Here is a 24,975-nt window from a genome sequence, read left to right as displayed (position 1 = left end):
ACATCCAAAAGATCGTACGGCAAAACATTCTACCGCTAAAAGATTCCCCATTCTATAGATTCCCCATTCTAAAAGCCTCTACTTCCTCAACATGCTCATGTTGTGTGCGGCAGCCTGCCTTGAGGTGGTTGAGGTTGGTCTGCAGGTTCCGCAGGTGAGACAGCACCAGTCTGCTGAAGGATGACAGGCTTCCTGCCTGGGAGGCCGAGGAGAAGCGCAGGCTGATCCCAGAATCCCCGGCGCAGCCCCGCGAGGCGCCCAGGTGCTTGGCCGAGATCTCGTCCTCAGTGGAGCTCTCCCCCGGACCCCCGTAGCCCTCCAGGACCAGGTAGCCCGCTGGGGGGGACGACGACAGAGAGTTAGGATGCACACAAAACACACACTACCACCACACCCCACCAAACAGCCAGCTCCAAACTCACCATAGTCCTCAGGGGAGTCGAAGAAGCCCGTGTCCCCAGACCCCAGGTCCTGGGCCGGGTCGTCCGGTGGCCCACGGGCCTTGTCCGAGCCGTTGTGGACCGGCACCCGGGCCCGGCTGTCCACCGGGGTGCGGAGGGAGGTGGTCCGGAGCAGGCGGGCCCCGGTGGAGCGCTGCACGCGCTCGCTGGCCTCCTGGGACATCAGCTGGGTGACCAGAACCTGCTTCAGGGCCGACACTGAGGCACACACACACACACACACACACAGTCAGAGCTATAGTCAGAATAGCTGTCAGTCGATACACCAATCTCTTGAATTCACACACACACAAACGCACAAACACACACACACACAGGGCACAAACACACACACACACACACGGCACGGTGACTTACAGGTCTTGAGAGCCTCATCGGCCATGGAGGGTGAGGGGCCGGGGCTGTCGGCCTCCCTCTCCTCCACACAGCCCAGGAAGGACAGCCTGTCAGACTGCTCTGGGTCTAGAAAGTCTTCCTCCTCCTCCTCCTCCTCCTGCCCCTCGGCCCCCACCCCTCCATACTGGGCCCTGTCTGGCAGGGGGCTGGGGAGGGCAGCGCTGGAGCCAGGGATGGCCTCTTTATCTGGGACCAGAAACACCACACAGGGTCAGGCAGGTCGGCTGGATCTGTCACACACACACAGCCTGACTGAGGAAGCATCACAGCAGCTGTCTAGCTATGGCACCAGAAGTTAGTGAGGTGAGCTGTCTACTTAGCTATCCAGTCAGTTACACCTCGAGTGGCTGAGTTCACGTCTTAGTCAGATCCAGGGGGTTGGCTGGTTGGGTGAAGTGGGTTAACAAGTTGTCTGGTTACCTGTGGATCTGGTGCTTCCAGTGGAGGTGCGATCTTGGTCCTTAGTGAGTCTGGAGATCCCTACAGTGATCATCTCCACACCGTCTCTCTCTCCACTACACAGAGGGGGAGAAACAGGGAGAGAATGACAAAAAGGGAGAGAGAGACAAAAAAAAGAAAAGGATAAAGAGAGATTCAGTTGAGTACAGGAACATATTTCAGTTGTCATCTGGATATGAAAACAGAGGGAGAGTTAACCAGCGTACTCGGGCTGAGGTAAGGGGATCACACTGTGGGGTTTGACTTTCATGGCATCCGCCCTCTGGGTGATCAGACGCTGCCACCTGGTGGAGAAAAGGTGGAACAACACGTCAGTGAGAGAACAGCCTTCGGTCTGCGGTAAGAGGGTGAGGGGAGAGATGGGGAGAGGGACTTACGTTCTCTGGTCTGAAACAGTGGGGGCCATCAGCTCGTAGATCTGGGCTCCGTTGTCCGACATGGAGAGGACGAAGAACGACTTGTTGTCTGTGAAGAGAGAGAGAGAGAGGCAGGGAGAGGAAAGAAAATAGCGAGGGAAGACAAAGGGAAAGAGAGACATACAGAGAGAGAGAGAGAGAGAGAGAGAGAGAGAGAGAGGGGGGTGTGAGATGGTGAGTTATAGAGTCAGGACACGCACAGAGCAACATGCTTCCAAGCTCTCAAAAACACACACACAGGCGCACACACACACAGAACCCCCCAGTGTCGGACCTGTGGCGACGGAGCGGACCAGCACGGTGGTGAGGTTGATGACGGGGCTGAAGATGTGCTTGGTGTCCGACGTGCCGGCCAGGTTCTTACTGTGACACTTGAGGACCAGACGCTCGTCCTGCTTCTGCAGCAGCACCAGGATGTCCTCCAGGAGCAGAGTGTACAACTCTGAGGAGGGAGGAGAGGGAGATAGACAGAGTTGAAATAGTGACTGACTAGTCAGAGACTGACTTCTGAAGTTACTAAACCCGCCTGCGGACTACGATCCATGAGCTCAGCCCCTACCAATGGTCTTGTCCTTGTTGACCTTCCACGACAGCGGACCCTCGTGCGCCATCTTCCTCCTCGTCAGGTCCAGGTTCTGATTGGACAGAGGGAGGAAGTGAGGTCACGGGGACGAGTTAGCCGTTGTCAGGGTTAACAAACCCGCAGTGTCCACCCCCAGTGAGTGAGCTTGAGGAAGGCGTCGGTCGCCAGGAGAAGATCTCACCTTGAGCTCCAGGATCATGGGGTTCTCCGTCTGCTTCAGGGAAGACAGATCCAGCCTCCTCTGGTAGTCTTCCAGTCTCTACAGGGGAGAGGAGGGGGGGGATGGGCAGAACGTGAGCGGGGCGAGGGAGGAAGGAGGAGGTAGAGGAGAGAAGGCAGTGAGCGTAGCGAGGGTGGAGACTCCCCCTGGCCACTATTCTACTGCACCTGCTTGTTCTCAGACTCCTGGACGGCCTGGTTGACGTGGTTGAGGATTCTCCGGCAGCATTCCCCCGCCTTCTTCACCTTCTCCTTCTCTGCAGGGTTGTCTGCGACGCAGAAACAAACGCACCCGTACTCAACACACGAGCACTCGACACACCCACACATAGCCCCCCCCCCCCCCCGGTCTGTCCTGCTCCCTGCCGTAGGAACACGGGACCAGGTCGAGGCTGAAGCGGACCTGAGGAGGACTGACCCTCCTCTCTCCCCACCAGAACCCTCTCCTCCCTGTGAGCCTTCCCTTCCTCTTCAGACCCCTCTCCTCCCTGTGAGCCTTCCCTTCCTCTTCAGACCCCTCTCCTCCCTGTGAGCCTTCCCTTCCTCTTCAGACCCCTCTCCTCCCTGTGAGCCTTCCCTTCCTCTTCAGACCCCTCTCCTCCCTGTGAGCCTTCCCTTCCTCTTCAGACCCCTCTCCTCCCTGTGAGCCTTCCCTTCCTCTTCAGACCTCTCTCTGCTGCCTGTGGGGGTCTGTCCAGCTAATGGCCCAGTCCTCCGCTCATTAACACTGCACCATTATCAAGCTGGATCTGGTGAACACGGCCGCATTAACAGCCTCTAATGGCCGTCTATACTTCATCTTTATTGCCGTTTGTGACATCGATGCACACTTCCCCCCGCCACCTTCCTCTCTCCGAACCCAGATTAAGCTGATGGGCCCAATAACGCGAGGCGCTTCCCAGGCGTGTGTTACTGTCTCCCCAGGCTGCAGGGAGGGTCTATGGAGTGGAGCAGAGAGGTCAGTGGTAACTTATGATGTCTGGCGTCCAGCCAGTCAGCCAACCAGATTGCCAGCCAGACAGCCTGCCCACCAGTCAGCCAATCTCACACTATTAAACTCCTGGTTCTATAGACTGATCTGTGTTTTTACAGACACGCTGTACACACACACACACGAGCTGTTGTTGTTGTCGTGAAGCTGAGATTATGGCTTTTAGTCATGACACCTCTTGGTCTTGATTGGTTGATTCGGGATGGTGCACAAAGACTAAAATCATGCATCCTTTTTTATGTGAGAGCTTTGCACATAAAAGGGAATTTTCTTTAATTAATTTTTTACGGGGCTCATTTACGCTCATCTAGTGCTGCTCATTCTCCCCTCTACTCACACGACCCCATCCTCCCCCTTCCCCAGTCCTCACATGTCCATACCCCGCCCCCTCACCCCGCCCCCTCACCCCGCCCCCTCACCCCCCCTGCTCAGGACCCCTCCCCCCCTGCCTAGCTGGGTCACTGGGACACAGAGGATGCCAGCCCTGGGGCATGGCATTGGAAGAGCGCTGCAGCTTTTTACAATGTCTGACTAGCCTGATCTCGTGTGAGTTTCCCTGTGTACTTGGCCATGTTCTCCAGCAGTAATGGGTAGTACATTGTATGGAGCATAAAGTGTGTAGTATTTAGGGTGTAGTACCTGTGTACTTGGCAATATTCTCCAGCAGCAGAGGGTATTTGGTGAGTCTCTGCATTTCCACCGGAATTATATCCTTTAGCTGCAGTCTCCGACACAGTCTGTTACTCTCTGCCTCCTACACACGCGCACGCACACACACACACACACGCGCACATTAGACAATACTTAAAATCATCCCTGTTATGTTATGCTGTCAACTTATCTTTAAACCTTTGCACCTCGCTTTGAAGTGCACACATACACACAGAGACATATTAAGGAACTGAGGCAGCCTTTAGGAGGCCCTGGTGTGTACTACACAGTAGTCACACACACATGCACACACACACGGCTCACCTGTATGAAGGAGTTGAAGCGTGAGTCTTTCTTCTGCCGGTTCTTGATGACCTCCAGAGCGAAGGGCTGGTTGCTGCAGAACGTCCCCACAGCCTGCTGGATTTTCTGCTCCTCCGGCCCACTGAACTGGAACACACCACCACATCTGGGTCAGTACCGCCCCGCCCGCCCGGCCAGCCAGCGCCGTGACCAATAGATAGCCCCCCACGGTGGAGCCTGTCAACCAATCAGTTACAGTCTTTCCACCCGGCTGACCAATCAGTAGCGCTCCCTTAGGGGGATCTTTGCCACAGTGGAGCGAGTAAAATGACAAGCTTCTAAACTTCTCGGTTCATCTCACAGTGAATGAAGCGGTTCCAGACTGCATCATAGCAGTCTCTAAAAGCCCAACCCCAACACCACCCCCAGCCTCAAAGCTAAACCCAACCCTAACCTCTATTCTTAACCTCAAAAAAGATCTTGAGAGCCAGAGATCAGAGATCTGGAGAGTAAGGGATCTGGAGAGTCAAAGATCAGAGATCTGTAGAGTCAGAGATCAGAGTCAGATATCTGGAGAGTCAGAGATCCGAGGCAGAGATCTCCAGAGCTGTACTCACCCAGCAGAGCAGGTCATCTCCTATCAGGTCGATGACTGAGGTCTCGTTCCTCTTACGCATTGCTGTCATCTGCTCACTTATGGAGACTGGGGACCACATAAGGGACATTTAGAAGTAGAGCATGTGTGTGCATATCTATTTGTGTGTGTGTGTATTCATGTGTGTGCAGGTGTCTGTGTGTGTTCCAGTTTGTGTGTGTGTGTGCGCATTATGTTCACTGATCCTCTGCTGTTCTTTCTGTATGCACTACTTGTCACTTTAGGTAAAGGTGTCTGGTATGTGACTGACATGGAATGTCTCTGTACTTACTGCAAGTCGCTCTGGATAAGAGCACCTGCTTAATGACTAAATGTAAATGTAAGGTGATGCATACGTGTGTGTGTGTGTGTACCGTGCAGCTGCCGGATGTCGTCCAGGTTGGTGAAGATGTTCCTCAGGTCAGCAGCGGGCAGAATGGAGTCTCTGGAGAGCTTCTGGTAGAACACCTGGTCCAGAACACCCAGCATCCTGACGTGAGCCCGCTCAGTGTAGAGGAGCTCTGCACAAACAAACACACACACACACACACCAGCAGACACACACACACCAACCCCAAACACACACACACACACAGAAAAAGGGTAGAAACGCACGTCATCAGTATGGCAGAACAAATCGATGTGTCCTCGCAGATAGCCGAGCGCTCCTGTCCTCACCGTTGATAACTTCCTGTCTTTTGATCTCGTGGGGCCTGAGGCCGGCCAGGACCTCCCGGCTCACCAGCTGCTGCCAGGTCAGAGGGTCGTGTTCCGAGTCCGTCCCCTGGTCGTCCTCGCTCTGGACCTCCACCAGACCCAGAACATCCAGCCTGGGGAAGACAGGACACGAGAGGATTGGAGAGAGCAGGGTATGGGAGAACAGGAGAATAACAAACAAAAAAACTTTAACCGGGTCAAAACATGACATTTGATCATTGTAAAGATCCCAGTGAGCAGAGCAGATCTCACCTTCTCAGGGCTTTGGGGGTACCTCCCTCTGGGATCCTGCAGACAACACCAGCCATTAACACAACTAAACACTGCACTAAGGACCTAAACCACCACAAAGGACTCAGACTTTGAAAGTTTACACTGATTCTATCGTACTCTAAAGTTCCTCTACATGGCAAATACACTGTAAACTTCTGTCAAGCACACAAGGATTCCATTTACCACCCTCTCATCTAAAGTATGCTCACACAAAGATCCAGTCTTTCTCTTACTTAGTAAAACACAAGGTGCCTCCAACCGCTGTGCTGGTATGTGTCTGGTGACCCTACCTGTCCGTCTCCCTGTCCTCCTCTTGTAATTGGTCGAGGCTGTAGGGGGAGAGGCTGTAGTCAAAGTGCGTGTTGGCAGGGTACTGCAGGCCTTCCTGGTCTGCAGCTTGCAGACCCTCACTGAGCCTGGAGGGAGCTGAGGTGGGGGTCCCGCCAAGGAGGAGAGGAGGAGGGGGAGGAGGGGGAAGAGAAGGAGGAGAAGAAGGAGAGGAGGGGGAGGAGGGGGAAGAGAAGGAGGAGAAGAAGGAGAGGAGGGGGAGGAGGGGGAAGAGAAGGAGGAGAAGAAGGAGAGGAGGAGGGGGAGGAGGGGGAAGAGAAGAAAGAGAAGGAGGAGAAAGAGAAGGCGGAAAAGAAGGAAGGGAGAAGGTGGAAGAGGAGGGGAAGAGAAGGAGAAAGAGGAGAAAAAGAGGATGAGGATGGCTTAGGAGGAAACAAATAGGTATATCTATACAAACTATACATGCACACTATGTAGAAGTGTAGGAAGGCTATTTCTGAAGCTACACATGACATCCATTCCACTGAAAGGTTCCACAAGTGGGATGCTGGGAGTGACAGCTGTGAGGCAGCCCGTGTTAGACTGGGAACCAGCAAGACAGGGAAGCCTCACCCAGCTCTGTCTCCCTGCTGCAGTCAGAGCCAGCCCAATAGGAGGCACTGCTGGGGGAGGAGGTGCAGGGGGAGGAGGTGCAGGGGGAGGAGAGGTGAGTGAGCTCCGAGCCCTCGCTGGACTGGCTGCCACGGAGACGGCTGGACTCCAGGGGGTCGCAGCCCCCCAGGGTGGGCTGGGACAGCTGCTTCTGGGGCCGTGGGCGACCTCCGTCCAGGGCCTTGCCTACTGCACACACACACACACACACACACACACAAAGGCACAAACATAGACAGGAAGAAGCTATCAATATCCTTACAGATTCTCCCCACAGAAGGACAGCGAGTTTGCCTGAGAACATTTGATGTTTACAGCCTGGACATAAATCATAGTAATTGTAATAACAATCATCATCATCATCATCCTGATGATCCACCCAGACTGACCGACTGCTGACTCGATGCGGCTGGGTCTGCGCTGAGGGCCGAGGATGCTGGGAAACCTGGGCCTCTTCACCTTCTCCTCCCCTCCCTCCCTCTCCGGCTTAATGCTCTTCTGCTGGCCACAGGGATGGACACATTACAGGGGGGGGGGGGGGGGGGTGAGGTACGAGGGTGAGGATGAGAGGGTGACAGGGTGAGAATGGGGGTGAGTCCTGAGTGGGTGAGGATGAACGGCGTGTGAGCAGGTCCTCCCTACCTTGATCTTGGGCAGGAAGTTGATGCGGACCCGTTTGGACTCCAGCGTGCGGGGCTCCTTCACCCTGACCCCCAGGTGCTTCATGTACGTCAGAACCACGTACTGTACAGTAGTGCTGCAACACAACAACAACGACCAGCCACTGTTTATCCAGAGGGACTGTGAACAGCAGGACAGGTGGACTAGGGGGGGGAAGAGAACAGATGTGGGACCCGTGTCCTGCACGATGCCTGTAAGCACAAGCCTGGACCAAAGCTGCCTGGACGACGACGGTGACAAAAGCAACAACAAGGCCCGACATGTTCAATTGTTCTCATGCTCGGATCAACAAGCGCCGAGCAGCTTGCGCTATAAATGTGGGCCGAGCTCCGAGTGACGTGCTGCTGAGAGCATATGCCACGGCCGCTTCCTCCTAACCAAGATGTCTTCCTCCCTGCGCCATCTGGGCTGCGACAGGGGCCATATGGCGCCCCACACAGCCCTGCCTGTCCTCCGCCACTCCCCTCCCCTATGGTTCCATGCATGGGCGACTTCACACACAAACCCTGATGACACGTGTACTAAGACCCAGATCTTCAGATGAAGAGGCTCGGTGTGGAAAGAGAGAGAGACAGAGAGAGAGACAGAGAGAGAGACAGAGAGAGAGACAGACAGAGAGAGAGAGACAGACTGTGAGAGAGACAGAGAGAGAGACAGAGAGACAGACAGAGAGACAGAGACAGAGACAGAGAGAGAGAGAGAGAGAGAGAGAGAGAGAGGGGGGGGGGGGGGAAGCAGTGTGACAGTACAACCTCAATAAACGTACATACTGTACCCATTCTGTGCACCTCCCAGTGAAGTGAGGGATTGTTTTGTTATCAAACACATGCTGTGGTGAAGCTGGAAGACATCAAAATACTGGACCCAAAAAAAGGCAACTATACATACACTATATGACAATGTTCCAGAAGGCTTCTTGAGATGTCACAGAATGCTTGGCTTTCCCCAATGACATGTTCAATGTGGCTTCTGGACCCTAGAGTGTGTGTGTGTATATCAATATCAATTTGGCTCTTTTGTGTCATTATTAGTAGAGTAAGGGGAGACATCAGAGCTGTAGCTGTTCCTGTGATGTTCCCTCCCCCCCCTCCCCCCCCATCCTGGAGACCACACTCACCATCTCTCCTCCTCCGTCGACTGAGTGGTCACCCTGGAAATGTAAGGGAGAAGAGGTGTCACATGGAGGGGTGTGGCCAATCACAGAGAGGGATCAGGGTGTGACTGTGGAGTTCTATCAACCTCTGGTTGTGTGTGTATATATGTGTGGAATTGTGTGTGTGTGTGTGTGGCATGTGTGAGGTTGTATGTGTGTGTATGAGTGTGTTACGCAAGATTGTCTGTATATGTGTGAGTGGAATGTCTGCATGTATGACTGTGTGTGTGGATTGTGAGAGTGTAAAATTGTCTGTGACCGTGTGTGTGGTGTGTGCGTGAGTGAGACTGTCTGTGTGTGTGTGTGTGTGTATCTATGAGTGTTAGCGTGTGTGATACTCACAAGACCTCGTCTATCTTGGTGAGGATGTTTTCAGCGCAGGAGCGCTCTCTCTCCAGGGCGACCCTGTCCCTGACCCTCTCTGTGTCCAGTCTGGCCAGCTCGCCCTCGGCCAGGGTCAGGCCCATCCCCCGCTTCTGCCTGCACACGCGCAGCACACACCAGTCACATCTTAACCATGGCTAACAACAGGATCACTTCTTAGATCCACAGCTGATTAAAACACATCATTATACGTGTACAAGGGATCCATAAAAAGCTGTTCCATAATGACTATGTTGACATAGTACCCAGCATGTTTGCGTTTCATGATGTGGTGCTTCCCAGCCCAGGTGACAGGTGAGGGGGCCGTCCTGGCATACCTGAAGTCATCCAGGAGCTTCAGCACGTCTGGCAGCAGGGAGTCCTGCAGCGTCTGGACATACTGTCTGTTAGTCTCCTCTGGAATCAGCTCTGTCCTCCGCCGGTCTGGCAGGCGCACGCACAGAAGTCACACACACACAGAAGACACACATAGAATCAAAGAGTTCACTATAGACATACTGCATGATAACAGTTGGGATCTCCTACAGCAGACAGAGACAGAGAGGTAGATGGAGCCAAACACTCACCCAGGTCTGAGGACATGGGCTCCGGGACAGCTACCTTCAAGTGCTGCACACAGAAAAACAACAGCACAGGTTTTAGATGAACCATTTTCAAACAAACACACAGGATCATTTGAGGTGAGGTGGTGGACTCTCGGACTCACCGCCCCGCGCTCGATGAAGAAGGTGTGGAGGTCCATGAAGACTCGTCTGGTCTCTTTGGTGTTGGTCTGCTTGTACAGGTCAGCGTAGAGGTAGCAGAGCTGCAACACACACACACACACATCGTTAGCGATCAACAGCATCGTCCTCATGCAGCCCCTGATGTTTCTGAGCCTATGTTCACAATGCTAGGATCGCTTCCTGAACGTAGTTTGCATACAGGAGTACCAGGTGGTGGGCGGAGCCTTACCAGCGGAGCAGGGTCGAACTGGGAGATCACGTGATGCAGGAATGCGGCCAGGTGGGCGGGGCGAGACTTCAGCAGCTCGATGCTCTGGAAGCAGCTGCACTGGCTGTTCACCTGGAACATCATCAACAACATCATCCACCTGTTAACTACCTTGAACCTGGGACATCTTCCACTACACATGCTAAGCATCTGGAAACTGGAATATCATCTGCAACATCATGCACAACACGTGTGAACTAACATTGACCTGGCACATCATCCATTAAACCCTTTTACCTGAGCTGACCAGCAGCTCCCACTAAGTACACTGCACAGCTCACCTGTTCCTGGTCTGAGTCGAAGTAATCGTCCTCTGCACCAATGATCTGGGATACGAGGCGTGAGGAGGAAGGGGTGCTGACGTTTGAGGGGGACAGGGAGTCCTGGAGGGGAGGAGGAGAGGGGAGAGCAGAAAGACAAGGAAGAGGAGGGGACAGGAGCAGGAGAGGAGGACAGGGAAGCAGGGAGAGCAGAATTGAGGACGAGGAGTCAGGTGAAGCGAGGGGGAGTCACGTTCGTTGTTGACAGGCACCCAGGTCTAGCGTCTAGTCTGGGGTGGTGGGGGGGGAGATGGAGGAGAGCTCTCACCAGGTCGGGGTGGTCCTCCACATCTGGGGAGGGGCAGGAGGTGAAGCTGTCCCTGGGAGTGGTCCTGGGGCTGGGGCACGACGAGTCCCTCTGGTACAGGCTCTCTGGAGACCCTGGGCCAAACAAACGAGGAACCTGCCAGCCAAGGAACACAGATCACTTTGTAATGGATCCAAGACAAGGGAGGATATTTTGGAGGGAGGTCTTCTGAAGGTGTTCTGTATCCATATGATACTTGTGATAAATCCTATTCGGACTATTGGGCTGTAGGTAAACTATGGCTGGTGTGCAGGCTGGGCGTCTTACTGGCACACTAAGGGACTGCACTCACAAACGCGTCCGGAAACACACACACACACCCGGAGGTGGACACTTACAGGAGACATGTTGGCACTGCTCCAGGAGAGTTCCATGCTGGGGTCTCCCCTGGACGAGGGAGTCCTGTCTGGCTCCAGCGGGCTGGCCTCCTCCCCCTCTGCCGCCAGCCCAGAGTCCTGGAGCCCCACCTGACAGAGCAGACCATTCAGTCCTGATCTAAACCAGATCGGATCTAAACCGGATCTAAAGTATCAGTACATCGCCTGCTTGAGAAGGGTTTCTCTGCCCCCCTGACACCAATCCAGTCTCTAACGCAACAGTTTTTGTCCTCAAGTGAGGTTGAGGGAAGGTCAAGTTCATGTTGAATTGAGGTTGCGTTGAGGTGTGTGGTTACCTGTGCTGCCCCACTCCCCATGGCCTTGCACAGCTGTCCCTGCAACTGAGGAATGTGCTTCTTGGCCTCCTGGATGTCCTTCAGCAGCCTGGGGGACGGAGTCCTGCTGTACTCCTCCTTCATGGCCTCCAGAGGGGAGAGGGGGGGTCACAGGTCAATATGGAGAGAGAAAGCACACACACACACACACACTGTCCCTCTTTCCCTGCATATTCCTGTTTCTCTCTCTCTCCCTGCCCCTCTGTTCCTCTCCATCTGTGTTTCTCTCTCTCTTGTCTCTCTCTCTCTCTCTCTCTCTCTCTCTCTCTCAGTGCCAGCTGTCATTAGACGTCTGTTCCTCTTAACCACAGGACAGCCCTCAGCCTTATCAGCAGGACTCACCTTCCAGTTCAGCTGGACTCCGGATGGAGAGCTCTCCATCATGGTTTATCCACATCCTTACACACACATCTCATTCATATCAACATCAAGTCAAGCAGCAAACACGCTTCCAAGCACACAGAGCAGACAGTTTACTAAACTCTACTGTACTATACTATACTGTACTATACCCTACTGTACTATACTCTACTCCAGTGGTTCCCAACCCTGGTCCTCGGGACCCCCTGTCCTGCATGTTTTAGATGTTTCCCTGTTCCAACACACCTGATTCAAATGAATGGTCCTTAACAGGCTTCTTCAGAGCCAGATAATGACCCATTCATTTGAATCAGGTGTGTTGGAGCAGGGAAACATCTAAAACATGCAGGACAGGGGGTCCCTGAGGACCAGGGTTTGGAACCACTGCTCTACTCTACTGTACTGCTCTACTCTACTGTACTCCACTCTACTGTTTTGAACACAAATGTACTCTACTGACCAGCAGGTCCTGCTGTTCCTTAATGAGCATCTTCTGCAGGATGTCGACCTTCTGGTTATGTACGCTGTTGTTTTCTTGCTGCAGAGGAGACAGAGGCGGAGGATTAGAGGAGCAGGAGGAGAGGAGGAGGATAGAAGGGGGATGACCTGGATAACTGACCGAAAAGGAAAGAAGAGGACAAGAGAGGACAGGGGAAACGAGGAGAGGGGCTACCCACCCATGCAGGCAGAGGGTGGGTGATGCGGTCCAGGGGGCTGTAGGGCCTCTCCAGAGCCGTCTGCCCTGGGGAGTGAGGAGAAGAGAAGGACGAGCGGTCCCCGGGCCCCCCCAGGAGACCCAGGCCCAGACCCAGGTCACAGTCCACCTCCGGCAGGGGGATCTGGGGGAGGCCTGGGGGCCGGCCCAGCACCGTGAGGGCCACATAGGAGCCCGCTGGAGGGACGGGAAAACTGTTAGGAAACCACTCGCAAACGTCCAACTTCACTAAGTCCAGTTTGGAGGCAACTCATCGGCTGTACGGGATGGGCCAGGTGGTCAACAGGGTGGGGCGGCTGAGAGCTTACATTTGATGAGCTTGACCACTTCAACGTGGTTAGAATGGGTCACCAGGGTCCCGTTAACCTGTAGTGGGAAAACGCCAGCCATGATGAGACCATTTGTTGAAACCTGACCAGATTCCCTCTAAATACACATGATCTCATGTCACACAGAGTTGTTGTCTGGCTAGGTCAGATGACAGCAGCCATGATGACTGATGACTGCACACATTACAGACTGGAGAGGACTGCAGCTTGTTTATCCCCTGTACATCATAATACATATTAGGATCTCCATGACCAGCCTCTCCATATCCTGTGTGGTGCATAATCTGTCCAGCAGGTGGCAGTGTCGAGTGGCCAGGTGAGAGATGTTCAACACTGTTGAATAGAGACTCTCTCATTGAGAGGGGTGAAGCTGCCCTAAATCTCAGGCCACCCAAATCAAGCGCACCCAGCGTGTTTGGGTAAACAGGAGTGGTGTGAGGTGGTGGACCCAGGTGTCTGCAGGGGGGACTGTACCTTGATGATCCTGTCTCCTGTCTGCACTCCTGCTCGCATGGCAGCCCCATCTGAGGAGCAGAGAGGACAGTACAAACAAACACACACACGAGAGAGAGAGTTAAGAGGGAGAAATAATGACGGCCCAAACAGAAAACAACTATTACAGCATCAGCACGGATAATGAATCTGATGACAGGAGAGCAGGTCCCATGAAAGCGAGGTGGCTGTCAACACGACAACATCCGGGCTTTGTTTGAAGCTACGCACAGTGACACCACCCCAGGAGAACTATGGAAGCATCTGGAAGTTTCAGATGCTCCCTGCTCAATCTTCCCAACCTCTCAGAGCAGGAGGGAGCCACTATGTGTGTATGGAGACTTGAAGATGGTAAACACACACACACACATTCTCTCCGCGCCACACCCCACACACCCGCTGCTGACGGTGCACAGTCAGACTGTTTGACAATAACAGTTGTTAAGAGAGCAGGGAGCGCCCGTTTCACTGCTGCTGCGTCCCGGCAACACTGCAGAGGGGGTTATTATGGGATGGAACCTAGATCAGTAATCCAGAGTCAGCAGACAGCAGTCACTGGTGCACATATCTGCCAGGATAGAAACACTGGGGAGAAGCAGTTGTGTCTATCTTGCAGGAAACCCCCTCATCTCCCCTATCGCAAGCAGGAGCAGGAGTGATACTAATACATGCTGTATTGTGAGAGTATTGCGGTGGAAAAACAACTGTGGTTCTCTAAGCCAGTTTGCAGTCTGCTAAGTTTTCACTAGCGCTGGATCTCTGCTGAGCTGTGATGGGCAGTGTGAGGTTGTTGCGTGAGAACAGAGACCGTTGTCACCATGACCCAGCGCTCTGCAGAGCGCAGCCTCCTCGCTAGCTGCCTGGCACTCTCTCCTTCCTTTGCTCCCTCTCGTCTCGCCAAGTATCCCTCCGCTCTTCTTTTCCCTCTCTCCCCTCCCCTCCCTTTCTCTCCTCGCCACTTCTTCACCTCTGATTTGTCTTCTCCACTTCCCCTTTCCTTCCTCTCTCGCCTGTCTAGTCTGGAGTATTTTCTAGATGACGAGGCCAAGCTCTTTAGCTGCCGCTATGAAGGCGCAACTGGCGGTCAAACTCAGGTCAAACACTTGGACCTCGCCTCCGCCTCCTCCTTCCCCTCCCTCTCTTTCTCCTGCTCTCCTCCGATTATGTTCCTCCTTTTCCTCATCCTCCCTTCCTCCTCATCCTTCCTCCTCCTTCTTTGTTCTACTTTTCCCCATCCTCTCTCCTTCTCCTCCTCCTCCTCCTCCTTCTCCTCCTACTCCTCATCCTTCCTTCCTCCTGATCCTTCATCGCCCCCTTCCTCCTCCTCCTCCTCCGCCCTCTCTCCTTCTCCAAGTGCACACAGACAAAGTGCATGCTCAGCTCCAGCTCCAACACTTCAGACCGGGGGGAAGTAACGAGCCTCTCACCGTCCTTGACGAGCTGCACGAACACGGGGTTGTCCCCGCTGACGGTCAGCCCGAAGCCGTTCTCATCCTTCTGGATGATCACACATCTCTGGACCAGACCTGGAGGGAGGGATGGAGTGGGGTAGTGAAGAGGGGCACATAGTGAGAGAGACAGAAAGAGAAGGTTGGTGAGGATGGAGATTGACGGGGGGGGGGGGGGGGGGGGGGGGGGGGAGAGGGAGAGATTGAAATCAAGAGAAAGAAAGCGAGAGAGACAACAAAGGGAGGGAAGGAGAGAGACAGTGGAGGACAGAGAGTGAAGGAGACAGACACAAGCGGTGTGGATTAGTGCTGTGTGTTAGAGACAGTAAGTAAGCCACGGTAGGCCCTGTCCAAGCTTCCCTGCTCTATGTTTCTAACTGACAGTGCTGAGAGGGGGTGAGGAGGGCACTGTTGTCCCTGTAAACCAGTCCCTCCTCATCAATCACCACAGGTTGCACCACAACACAGAGGCCTGTGTGTGTACTGGTTCCCATATCATCGTCACCCCAGCCCCCCCAACCATGGGCCATGCAGGCAGGAGCCCCCAGCCAGGGCCCCCCCAGACATGGAGCCCCAGGAACCAGGCCCCCCTGCTGCCTCCACGAGACGGGTCCGTCCTGGTGGAGTCAGCAGAGAGACTGGACGAGCGGCGATGGTTGATGTGATTAAAGAGATGTGATTAGAGATCATCAGAGATGACGTGGGCTTAAACATGACCCAGCTCTAGTGGTGCGAGGGACTCTCATGTTACCCCCCCCTCCCTCTGGATCTGTTTCCTCGCTCTCGCTCTCGCTCTCGCTCTCGCTCTCGCTCTCGCTCTCGCTCTCGCTCTCGCTCTCTCTCTCTCTCTCTCTCTCTCTCTCTCTCTCTCTCTCTCTCTCTCTCTCTCTCTCTCTCTCTCTCTCTCTCTCTCGTTTCTTTTTATTGCATTTTCACATTTCACAAACAAATAGGCTCTCTGTACCTGGCTGTGTTGGCTAGAAAGGCTTAGGGTGGCCCTGACACCTGGCGGTTTGGGTTAGGACCAGTGCTTTGCATGGTTAGGGATCCGCATCTGGGTATAGCCTGCCCTAACCCTATACACAGGACCTATACATAAGATTAGGGCTTTGCAGGGTTATGACCAGGGCAGGGGTCAGGATGAGGACCTTGTAGGGTTAGAGCCTGGGGTAGGGTCAGGATGAGGACCTTGTAGGTGCATTGTGAGGAGGTGGGGGAGGGAGGTGGCAGGGGGGGGATTGGGGGAGGAGCATATCTAGAGGGAAGCAATCAAACAGGGGAGAACCTTGGGCTGGGGGAGGGGAAAGCCTGGTGTCGGGGGAGGGGAGAGCAGGAAGGTGGAGCTAAGGCTATGACCTCGGCTGAGACATGACCTCGGGGGGTGCTGCCTTTAAGTGCAGATTCTGGGTCAGTCCTCACCACCAGCCTCACATGTGGATTGAGAGCCAGTCGGTTGGTCCTGGGACCTGCACTTAGCAGCAGCCCCACCTAGGCCAAACACTTCCCCTCACCAGCTCCACCCCCAACACCACCCCACCTGTCTACCACGATCCATACCCCCAACGCCACCACCCCCACCCCCTATCCACACCCCCAACACCACACCTGTCTCCCATCACCATCACCATCCCCAACACCAACCCCCACATCCCATCCGACCCCCAGAAACACCACCACCCCCACATCCCATCCACACCCCAAACAGCAACACACCCTCTCCAACACCAAAACCCATACCCCCCCCCACCTCCCCCACCACCACCACCAGCAGCAGCCATCTTGTCTTACCGCAGGACTTGCCCTCCAGCTCAGTACCAGTCCTCTGCACCAGGGCTCCTGCCAAGCCCAGACCCAACACCACGCCACACAGCCAGGAGGAGGGGGGGGGAGAGTGAGAGGAGGGCGGGACGAGGGGGCAGGGTGGAGACACGAGACAGGACGGCAGAGACAGGGACACAGAGACGATAAGACACACACAATCCAGGAAGGTGAGACACAAATAGAGAGAGACAGGGAGAGGGAGAGGCAGGGAGAGAAAGACAGAATTACGAGGGAGAAATCATAATGGTAGAACACAGCATGAGCACGGACAACAAGCGAGATGACAAGAGTGGGGGCTCCCAGGGTGCCAGGTAGCCGTCGGCACGGTAACAGACAGGCTTCGTCAGGGGCCATTCGCAGCATCAAACATGTGTGCTCGTCGTGCACTGCAGCTAGCATGCCGCCAACACATGGATTCATGCCCTCGCTGCAGATGAACCCAAGCTTCACTGACTGAAGCCAGACTGAAGCACGGCACTCCGCGGAGAATCCATGATCAGTGCAGTGGAGGGGATGAGGAGGAAGACGGGATGAGGACGGAAATGGGACGAGGAGGAAGGAAAGGCCCTGCAAGGAAGAGGTGACGGCCAGGAAGAGAAGCAGAGCAGTGGAGGCAGGTGAGCAGCACCCACACACCTGTTAGCAAGCAGACCAAGCAGCTACGCTGGTTAAACATGGCGTCCACATCCAGGAGAGGGTCTCCATGGACAAGCACAGCTCCCATCTGGGTTTCCTAGGTTTTGTTCACTGAATATCCGGCACTCAAGGTGGCTTAAAAACCGTTTGAAACGAAACGCATGAACAGGAATCGTACGGGTGTGGGTGATAAAACGACCCCAACGTGTTTCAGTCAACATTGAGTCAGCGAAATGAGGAGAACCCCCCCAGAGGAGCGCCGGGGCCTGTGTTTGTCGACGCGCCCGCAGTCTGACTCCATCAGAGCAGCAGATAAGGAGCCTGAGGTGTCTGGAGCAGGCGGGGGGGGGGGGGGGGGGGACAGAGCGGACGTCTTGCGTAACTCTTGCTGACAGGAGCGGCCTCTTTAAGAGTCCACGTGAGGCGCCGGGAGATAAGCAGGAAGTCCAACCTTGAGACCCTGTCTGGCTCCCTGTCACCAGCACACCAGAGTCCTGCCTGGGTTCAGCCACGAGGCCGGGAGCTCGGCCAGGGTCATCGTCACTGTGGCCATTTACGTTTAGGAGTTTAGCACACTTCTTTTCATGTATTTATTTGTATCAAAAAGCATAGTAAGTGCAGCAGATAACCAAGGAGCAGAAGTGCATGGTTCGAGCAGTATTGTTGAAGTGCAGCTCAGCTGTGCATCAAGCCCACGGAAATGCCCAGAGCGCGGCACATTAATAACGCAACTGTTCATGTCCAGAAGACCAGATGGTCCTTCTGCTAGACGTGGCCCAGATGAACTGGTGCAGGTTCTGCTGGCTTCGGAGACTTCCTGAGGACCCAGTCTAGACCCCTCACGTTGGCCCTGATGCTGAAGCAGCTGAGAGCAGGGGGAGCGGCGCAATGCACGTGCTGAACACAGGGGGCGCCAATTGAAACTGCAGCACACGCCATCCGTGCGTCACCCCAGCATGCTGTGCCAAAATGACCTACGTCACCAAACCATTTATTTGTGCGAGTGTGTGTAAGAATGGGAGAAGAAGGAAAGAAATAGAGGGAAGGGAAATAGAAAGAGAGTGGAGGGAGAGGGAGGGAGAGAAGGGCGGGGGAAGAGATGGAGCGAGAGGAAAATGAGAGAAAGAGAGAGAGGTTACCTGTCGGGTCAAACTCATTGGACGAGGGGGTCGTCGGTTTGTCACTTTTGGGTTTCTTGTCAGGGGGGTGGTCTCTGCTGAGAATACTGCTGGATCTGGAGACACAGAGAGAGGAAAGAAAACATTGTGTTAATCAGACCAGCAACAAACCACCACACTCCAACCACTCCACAAACCAAGACCACGAATCATCACACACAAAATACAGTGTCAGCATCTTCCACAGACACCCCTGACACTCCCATCCTCGACCGGCCCACATACAAAGACAGTGTCACCACCACCCCCCCCCCCACCCGTACTGTACAGTCACACCAAGAGAAGGGGGAATACCCTGACAACAAGCGCTTCACTTGTTCACCCAACGCCTGCATGGCTGCAGACGACCCGATGAATCATGGAGAGAGTATGTGACTGAGGGATGAGGAGAAGCTGTGCTGAGTGGCCTCACAGCAGGGGGGGGGGGGGGGGGGGGGGGGGTGTCTGTCTGTGTGTGTGTGTGTGTGTGTACGGTTCTCCAGGCTGGGGAGAGAGTTGTGTGAGAGACCTCTGTTCTCTGTGGAAGGCAGAGACAGGCCAGCTCAGAAAAGGGAACCCTTTGTCCCCAAAACTGTGTATGTTTGTGTGTGTGTGTGCGCGCGCATGAGTGTGTGCGCGTGTGTGTGTGTGTGTGTGCCTCTAAAGACTTCTGTGCAGCACACACCGGGGCCTCCTAAAGGCTTCCTTACTATATGTCCCAAAGAGTGTGTGCGTGCGTGCGACCTAGCCACAACCTTTATATAACTTAGTTACGCTTTTGACACTTACCTGCTTGCTTTCTTGGTAAACCTGTAAGGCAAAAGAAGATAGACCATCAACAGACCTGATATCCCACATCACAACGCAACACATCCATTTGAAATCAAACAAACGTGATGTCTGGCAACCAGATCTTCCAGGCCTAACCTGTGAAATCCATGGGGGATGTTACCCACATGGGTTCTAGTTCTTCCTCTCTAGACTGTGAGGGTATAAGGTTCTAGTTCTCCCCCTCTAAACTGTGAGGGTATAAGGTTCTAGTTGTTCCTCTCTAGACTGTGAGGGTAACATGGTTCTAGGTCTCCCTCACTATAGACTGTGAGGGTAACATGGTTCTAGGTCTCCCTCACTATAGACTGTGAGGGTAACATGGTTCTAGGTCTCCCTCACTATAGACTGTGAGGGTAACATGGTTCTAGGTCTCCCTCACTATAGACTGTGAGGGTATAAGGTTCTAGTTGTTCCTCTCTAGACTGTGAGGGTAACATGGTTCTAGTTCTCCCCTTATAGACTGTGAGGGTAACATGGTTCTAGGTCTCCCTCACTATAGACTGTGAGGGTAACATGGTTCTAGGTCTCCCTCACTATAGACTGTGAGGGTAACATGGTTCTAGGTCTCCCTCACTATAGACTGTGAGGGTAACATGGTTCTAGGTCTCCCCTTATAGACTGAGGGTAACATGGTTCTAGGTCTCCCTCACTATAAACTGTGAGGGTAACATGGTTCTAGGTCTCCCTCACTATAGACTGTGAGGGTAACATGGTTCTAGGTCTCCCTCACTATAGACTGTGAGGGTAACATGGTTCTAGGTCTCCCTCACTATAGACTGTGAGGGTAACATGGTTCTAGGTCTCCCCTTATAGACTGTGAGGGTAACATGGTTCTAGGTCTCCCTCACTATAGACTGTGAGGGTAACATGGTTTTAGGTCTCCCTCACTATAGACTGTGAGGGTAACATGGTTCTAGGTCTCCCTCACTATAGACTGTGAGGGTAACATGGTTCTAGGTCTCCCTCACTATAGACTGTCCTAATAAACAGCCTAATCCGCCCCAGACAGCAGCAGCAGTCTCCTACTCCACTATAAACACAGCTACATCTGCAGATTAAGAGATTAGGCAGGGATGATGCCCTCCAACACGCCTCTCTCTCTCTATGCCCTCCAACGTGCCTCTCTCTACCCTCCTCCCTCTCATTTCGGCCCGTCCTCTCGACCTCTCTCCCCCTCCTTTCTACCTTCTGCCACTCGCTCTCATCCTCCCTCTGTCCACCTCGTGGAGAGCAAGTTCCATTCTCTCTCTCTCTCTCTCTCTCTCGTTCTTAGGCAGACTTTGAGTGCCACCACTGTTGTAAGTCTAGCCAAGGTGCCTGCATGGCAGACAGGACTAGCAGAAGGGTTAGGGTGTAGCTTGTAAGACACAGCTTCTTCCTGTGAGGCGGACCTTGCACTGACTGATGCCAGAAGGTCAGAGGTCACGTGGTCTACAACAGTCTTTCCTGGTTTTCCAGGAAATGATCGATCGGTTTATTGATTAACGGCAAGGCTGAGGCAACTCATCAAAATGTTGATTAAAGCAGAATCAGTGAGTCATCAATTTTTCAGTAAGGTGAGCTCCTCTATCATGTCAACAAGACCTCAGAGCTCAAAGTACACAGTAGATAGAGAGGGAGAGAAGGAGGGATAGAAAGAGTGGGAGAAAGGCAGGAGGGAGGCAGAGTGGGAGATAGAGAGGGGAGTCAGGGGAACGAGAGAGAGGGGAGAGTAGGACGGGGAGAATATGAGAGAAATAGGAAGAGGGGGAACATTCAGGAAGGAAAGAGAGGGAGAATGAAAGAGAGGAAGGGAGAGCGAAAGAGAGAGGGAGAGCGAAAGAGAGGAAGGGAGAGCGAAAGAGAGAGAGAGGGAGGGAGAGCGAAAGAGAGAGGGAGGGAGAGGGTGTAGTGTTGTGCTGAGGTGGATGGCTGGCTGGCTGAGTGAGAAGTGTTGAGGTAGCTTGCCGGCTGGCCTTGAGACTGTGCTGAGAGAAGTCCTCAGTATCAGTGTGAGACCTCACATCTCACTAACTACCTCCTGGCACACAATACACCCCCTGTCCCTCACCATATCTCTCTCTCTTACTCTGCACCCTCTATCGCTCGCTCTCTCAGTCCATCTCTTTCCAGCAGACAGTGCATGACTCTCTCTCTCTCTCGCTCTCTCTCTTAACCTCTTCAGACGATAGACTGCCTTTCCCCCCCTGTACCCTCCACTCCCCCCCCCTTCTCTCCAAGCGACAGAGCGCCCTATTCAGAGCAGGCTAGGTCAGGCAGCTGAATGGCCTGTTTATGACTAACCCTGGCCGTAATAAGTTCCAGAGAGACCAGCTACCGTAGTGGTAGCAGCAACAGAAACAGCAACCGACTTAAGGGCCTCCACCCTAAACCTCCCGCCCTCCTTCAGGGAGCCACGGAAAAGCCAGCGCACACAAACAATCAAGCTTTCTGGGGTGGGGGGGGGGGGGGGGGGGGGGGGGGGGCACGGAACAGGAGGCTTGTCTGGTGTGTTGTCCTTAGTGCTGCTGAATCATAGGAACAAGCAAAAACATGCAGGCCAGGCTAGGCTAACGGGACATGCCAGGCAGGAACAGGAATGAAAAGCTCCTTTGAGATGAGCTCAACCTACAAGACCTGTACCACACCCACCATAACACAGACGGGCGTCGGACAAACCTTCGAAATCGGAACTCTCCGTGCAACCGTCGCCGCACCGGGGTAGAGACACTAGGGAAAGGGCACATTGATGTTGTTGTGATTCCTCACCAGGAGCAGTGTCAGGGAATGAAGAAGACGATAGGGGCACTAAGTATTTTGAGGGCGAGTTCTGTTGTTGCCATCTCGCAGCATAGTGGAGCTTCCTGTGACGGACGTGGCAAGGAGCTGCTGCCAGGGTTCTCAGCCCTCTGTGAGGGGGAGAATCCTCGGCACACACTCAGCTAGAGGTGCCCTGCCTGGGACACGGGGGAGGAGGAGAGGGGTGGTGGAGGAGGAGGAGGAGGAGAGGGGTGGTGGAGGAGGAGGAGGGTGGAGGAGGAGAGGGGTGGTGGAGGAGGGAGGAGGGTGGAGGAGGAGGGGGTGGTGGAGGAGGAGGGTGGAGGAGGAGAGGGGTGGTGGAGAGGGGTGGAGGAGGAGAGGGGTGGAGGAGGAGGGTGGTGGTGGAGGAGGGTGGAGGAAGAGGAGATGGGTGGTGGAGGAGGAGGGTGGAGGAGGAGAGGGGTGGTGGAGGAGGAGGAGGAGGAGAGGGGTGGTGGAGGAGGAGGAGGAGGAGAGGGGTGGAGGAGGAGGAGGAGGGTGGAGGAGGAGAGGGGTGGTGGAGGAGGAGGAGGGTGGAGGAGGAGAGGGGTGGTGGAGGAGGGTGGAGGAGGATGGGGTGGTGGAGGAGGAGGGTGGAGGAGGAGAGGGGTGGTGGAGGAGGGAGGAGGGTGGAGGAGGAGAGGGGTGGTGGAGGAGGAGGAGGGTGGAGGAGGAGAGGGGTGGTGGAGGAGGGTGGAGGAGGAGGGGGTGGTGGAGGAGGAGGGTGGAGGAGGAGAGGGGTGGTGGAGGAGGGAGGAGGGTGGAGGAGGAGGGGGTGGTGGAGGAGGAGGGTGGAGGAGGAGAGGGGTGGTGGAGGAGGAGGAGGGTGGAGGAGGAGAGGGGTGGTGGAGGAGGGAGGAGGGTGGAGGAGGAGAGGGGTGGTGGAGGAGGGTGGAGGAGGAGGGGGTGGTGGAGGAGGAGGGTGGAGGAGGAGAGGGGTGGTGGAGAGGGGTGAAGGAGGAGAGGGGTGGAGGAGGAGGGTGGTGGTGGAGGAGGGTGGAGGAAGAGGAGATGGGTGGTGGAGGAGGAGGGTGGAGGAGGAGAGAGGTGGTGGAGGAGGAGGAGGAGGAGAGGGGCGTGGTGTGGTGAAAGAGGAGGTGGTGAAGGGTGGGGAGATCAAGGGTGAAGGAGAAGGGTAGAGGAGAGGTGGGAAAAGGAGGGGGGCAATACAGGAGTAGAGGAGGGAGACGGGTAGACAGTATGAAACCAGAGGGAGAGACAGAAAGCACAACGAGAGAGGCAGAGCGGGGGGGAAAGAGAGGCAGGGTGGGGTGGGAAGAGAGAGGCGGGGTGGGGTGGGAGGGGGGAAGGGCTGTGGGAGGCAGGAACAGGCCTGAATGCTCCATTGAGGTTTGGTGTTTTGATGGAAAACTGTGGCTGAGCTGCTTGTGACCGGGCCCGGACTAAGCAGGGAGGGACAGGCCAAACAGAGTGGCTCTCTGAAACACAGGGCCCAGTCTGTTAATGAGGGACTTCCATCAAGAGGAGGAGCGGGAGGGGGTGGGGGGGAGAGGAGGAGGCCGGGAGACGAAAAACACTGAACTGAGCAAACCAGCGAGGCAACACTGCTTCCTCCCTGGTGTTTGAATCCATCAGGAGAGAGTGTCACCTCCACGGAGCAGGCTTTCCCAGGCAGGACGGGGGCTAAAGGTTAGATGGAGCCAGGCAGCTGAACCAGAACACTGTGAGGTCACGGGGGGAGCGAGGGATCATCACGGCCTGAATAAGGCACAGTCAGGGGTCAGGGGTCGGGGCTTAGACTCTACTGTCACCTCCTGATGACCTCATCACGCAGACGAGAGATGGGGATGGGGTACGTATCACAGAGACTTAACGCTCTATTGATTAGTTCATCCGTGTATTTGGGTGTCTGTTTCCGGAAGAACATATGGAACACAGTGGGATAAATCGATACAGAGAAAAATTTAAGACAGAGAATACCACAGGAATCAGGGAAAGAGAGAGAATACAAAAGGGGAGAGAGCTCCCCAGCCAGATTTAGCCTGAGGGGAACATGGTGCCCTTTCTGCCCCAGTAAGCCCTATCAGGATATCTGACAGAGGAGAGGAGTGGAGGAGAGGAGAAAAGAAGGGAGAATAGGAAATGAGGGCCGAGGAGAGAGGAGATATGAGGAGGAGGGCCGAGGAGAGAGGAGATATGAGGAGGAGGACTGGGGAGAGATGAGACGAGATAGCTGGGGAGAGCAAAGATGAACAAAGATGGGGAGAGGAGAAGGGAGGGCTTGGGGAGTATCCATGTCTTCATGCTATACTGGGTGGACACTATTCTGAGACCCGTCCAGGGTTGCAGAGGTGGTTGGGTAACAACAACACGGCAAGGGACCTTACTGGAGACATGAGCCAGCTAGTCTACACTGTGTGTATGTGTGCGTGGTAGTCTATCAGTATGTGCATGAGTATTTTTATGTGTGTGTGTGCTAGCTAGCCTTTCTGAGTGTATGTGTATTTATATGTGTGTGTGTGTGTGCTAACTAGCCTATCTATAAGTGCGTGTGTGTTTGTATTCTAGCTGTCTGTGTGTTTGTGTGTGATTAATTGTAGTGCAGCAGGTAGCTGTTCTCTGCACACTGCCTACTGGCCCTGAGACTGCATTCAATTAGATCAGAGCATCCCCACCAGGGAGGCAGCGGAGGGGGGCGGGGGGCTGGGTCACATAAATCACATCTAAATGGCTGCAGAGAAGCTGCATTTGCCCTCTATCTGTCTCACACACGCTGTCTCTTTCAGACAAACACACACAATGACTCCACACATTCACAAGCTCCCTCTCTCTTTCTCTCTCTCACACACACACAC

General features: G+C 54.5%; 1 protein-coding gene and 1 long non-coding RNA gene across 7 annotated transcripts in view; one reads left to right on the top strand and one right to left on the bottom strand.

Moving 5' to 3' along the window:
• Positions 1–24,975, bottom strand: part of arhgef12a (Rho guanine nucleotide exchange factor (GEF) 12a) — a 30,160-nt gene that overhangs the window by 1,375 nt on the left and 3,810 nt on the right. The window contains exons 2-39 of one of the 6 annotated variants that reach the window (XM_047035482.1): positions 19,340–19,360; positions 18,533–18,627; positions 16,725–16,772; positions 14,916–15,014; positions 13,471–13,520; positions 12,976–13,033; positions 12,630–12,844; positions 12,413–12,490; positions 11,554–11,679; positions 11,219–11,347; positions 10,842–10,976; positions 10,535–10,636; positions 10,215–10,325; positions 9,967–10,065; positions 9,827–9,869; positions 9,578–9,683; positions 9,219–9,356; positions 8,841–8,873; positions 7,685–7,799; positions 7,432–7,543; positions 7,004–7,231; positions 6,394–6,529; positions 6,083–6,118; positions 5,792–5,943; positions 5,488–5,634; positions 5,097–5,182; positions 4,501–4,626; positions 4,165–4,279; positions 2,703–2,803; positions 2,497–2,574; positions 2,292–2,367; positions 2,007–2,174; positions 1,694–1,781; positions 1,523–1,600; positions 1,278–1,372; positions 819–1,043; positions 423–659; positions 119–336 (exon numbers count right to left, since the gene is read on the bottom strand). In XM_047035482.1, the coding sequence (XP_046891438.1) occupies positions 119–336; positions 423–659; positions 819–1,043; positions 1,278–1,372; positions 1,523–1,600; positions 1,694–1,781; positions 2,007–2,174; positions 2,292–2,367; positions 2,497–2,574; positions 2,703–2,803; positions 4,165–4,279; positions 4,501–4,626; positions 5,097–5,182; positions 5,488–5,634; positions 5,792–5,943; positions 6,083–6,118; positions 6,394–6,529; positions 7,004–7,231; positions 7,432–7,543; positions 7,685–7,799; positions 8,841–8,873; positions 9,219–9,356; positions 9,578–9,683; positions 9,827–9,869; positions 9,967–10,065; positions 10,215–10,325; positions 10,535–10,636; positions 10,842–10,976; positions 11,219–11,347; positions 11,554–11,679; positions 12,413–12,490; positions 12,630–12,844; positions 12,976–13,033; positions 13,471–13,520; positions 14,916–15,014; positions 16,725–16,772; positions 18,533–18,627; positions 19,340–19,360 (4,303 nt within the window). The remainder of the gene's footprint in view (positions 1–118; positions 337–422; positions 660–818; positions 1,044–1,277; positions 1,373–1,522; positions 1,601–1,693; positions 1,782–2,006; positions 2,175–2,291; positions 2,368–2,496; positions 2,575–2,702; positions 2,804–4,164; positions 4,280–4,500; positions 4,627–5,096; positions 5,183–5,487; positions 5,635–5,791; positions 5,944–6,082; positions 6,119–6,393; positions 6,530–7,003; positions 7,232–7,431; positions 7,544–7,684; positions 7,800–8,840; positions 8,874–9,218; positions 9,357–9,577; positions 9,684–9,826; positions 9,870–9,966; positions 10,066–10,214; positions 10,326–10,534; positions 10,637–10,841; positions 10,977–11,218; positions 11,348–11,553; positions 11,680–12,412; positions 12,491–12,629; positions 12,845–12,975; positions 13,034–13,470; positions 13,521–14,915; positions 15,015–16,724; positions 16,773–18,532; positions 18,628–19,339; positions 19,361–24,975) is intronic. The other 5 variants (XM_047035484.1, XM_047035483.1, XM_047035486.1 and 2 more) reach the window with 5 other exon arrangements.
• On the top strand, positions 19,368–20,251 carry LOC124477588. The gene is made up of 2 exons (XR_006957167.1): positions 19,368–20,180; positions 20,219–20,251. It is a non-coding gene; the product is annotated as an uncharacterized LOC124477588 (long non-coding RNA).

Source organism: Hypomesus transpacificus, chromosome 15 (genome assembly GCF_021917145.1).
Source record: "Hypomesus transpacificus isolate Combined female chromosome 15, fHypTra1, whole genome shotgun sequence".
NCBI classification, from domain to species: Eukaryota; Metazoa; Chordata; class Actinopteri; order Osmeriformes; family Osmeridae; genus Hypomesus; species Hypomesus transpacificus.
The sequence above is the reverse complement of the archived record's forward strand: the minus strand, read 5'-3'. Positions and strand labels throughout refer to the sequence as shown.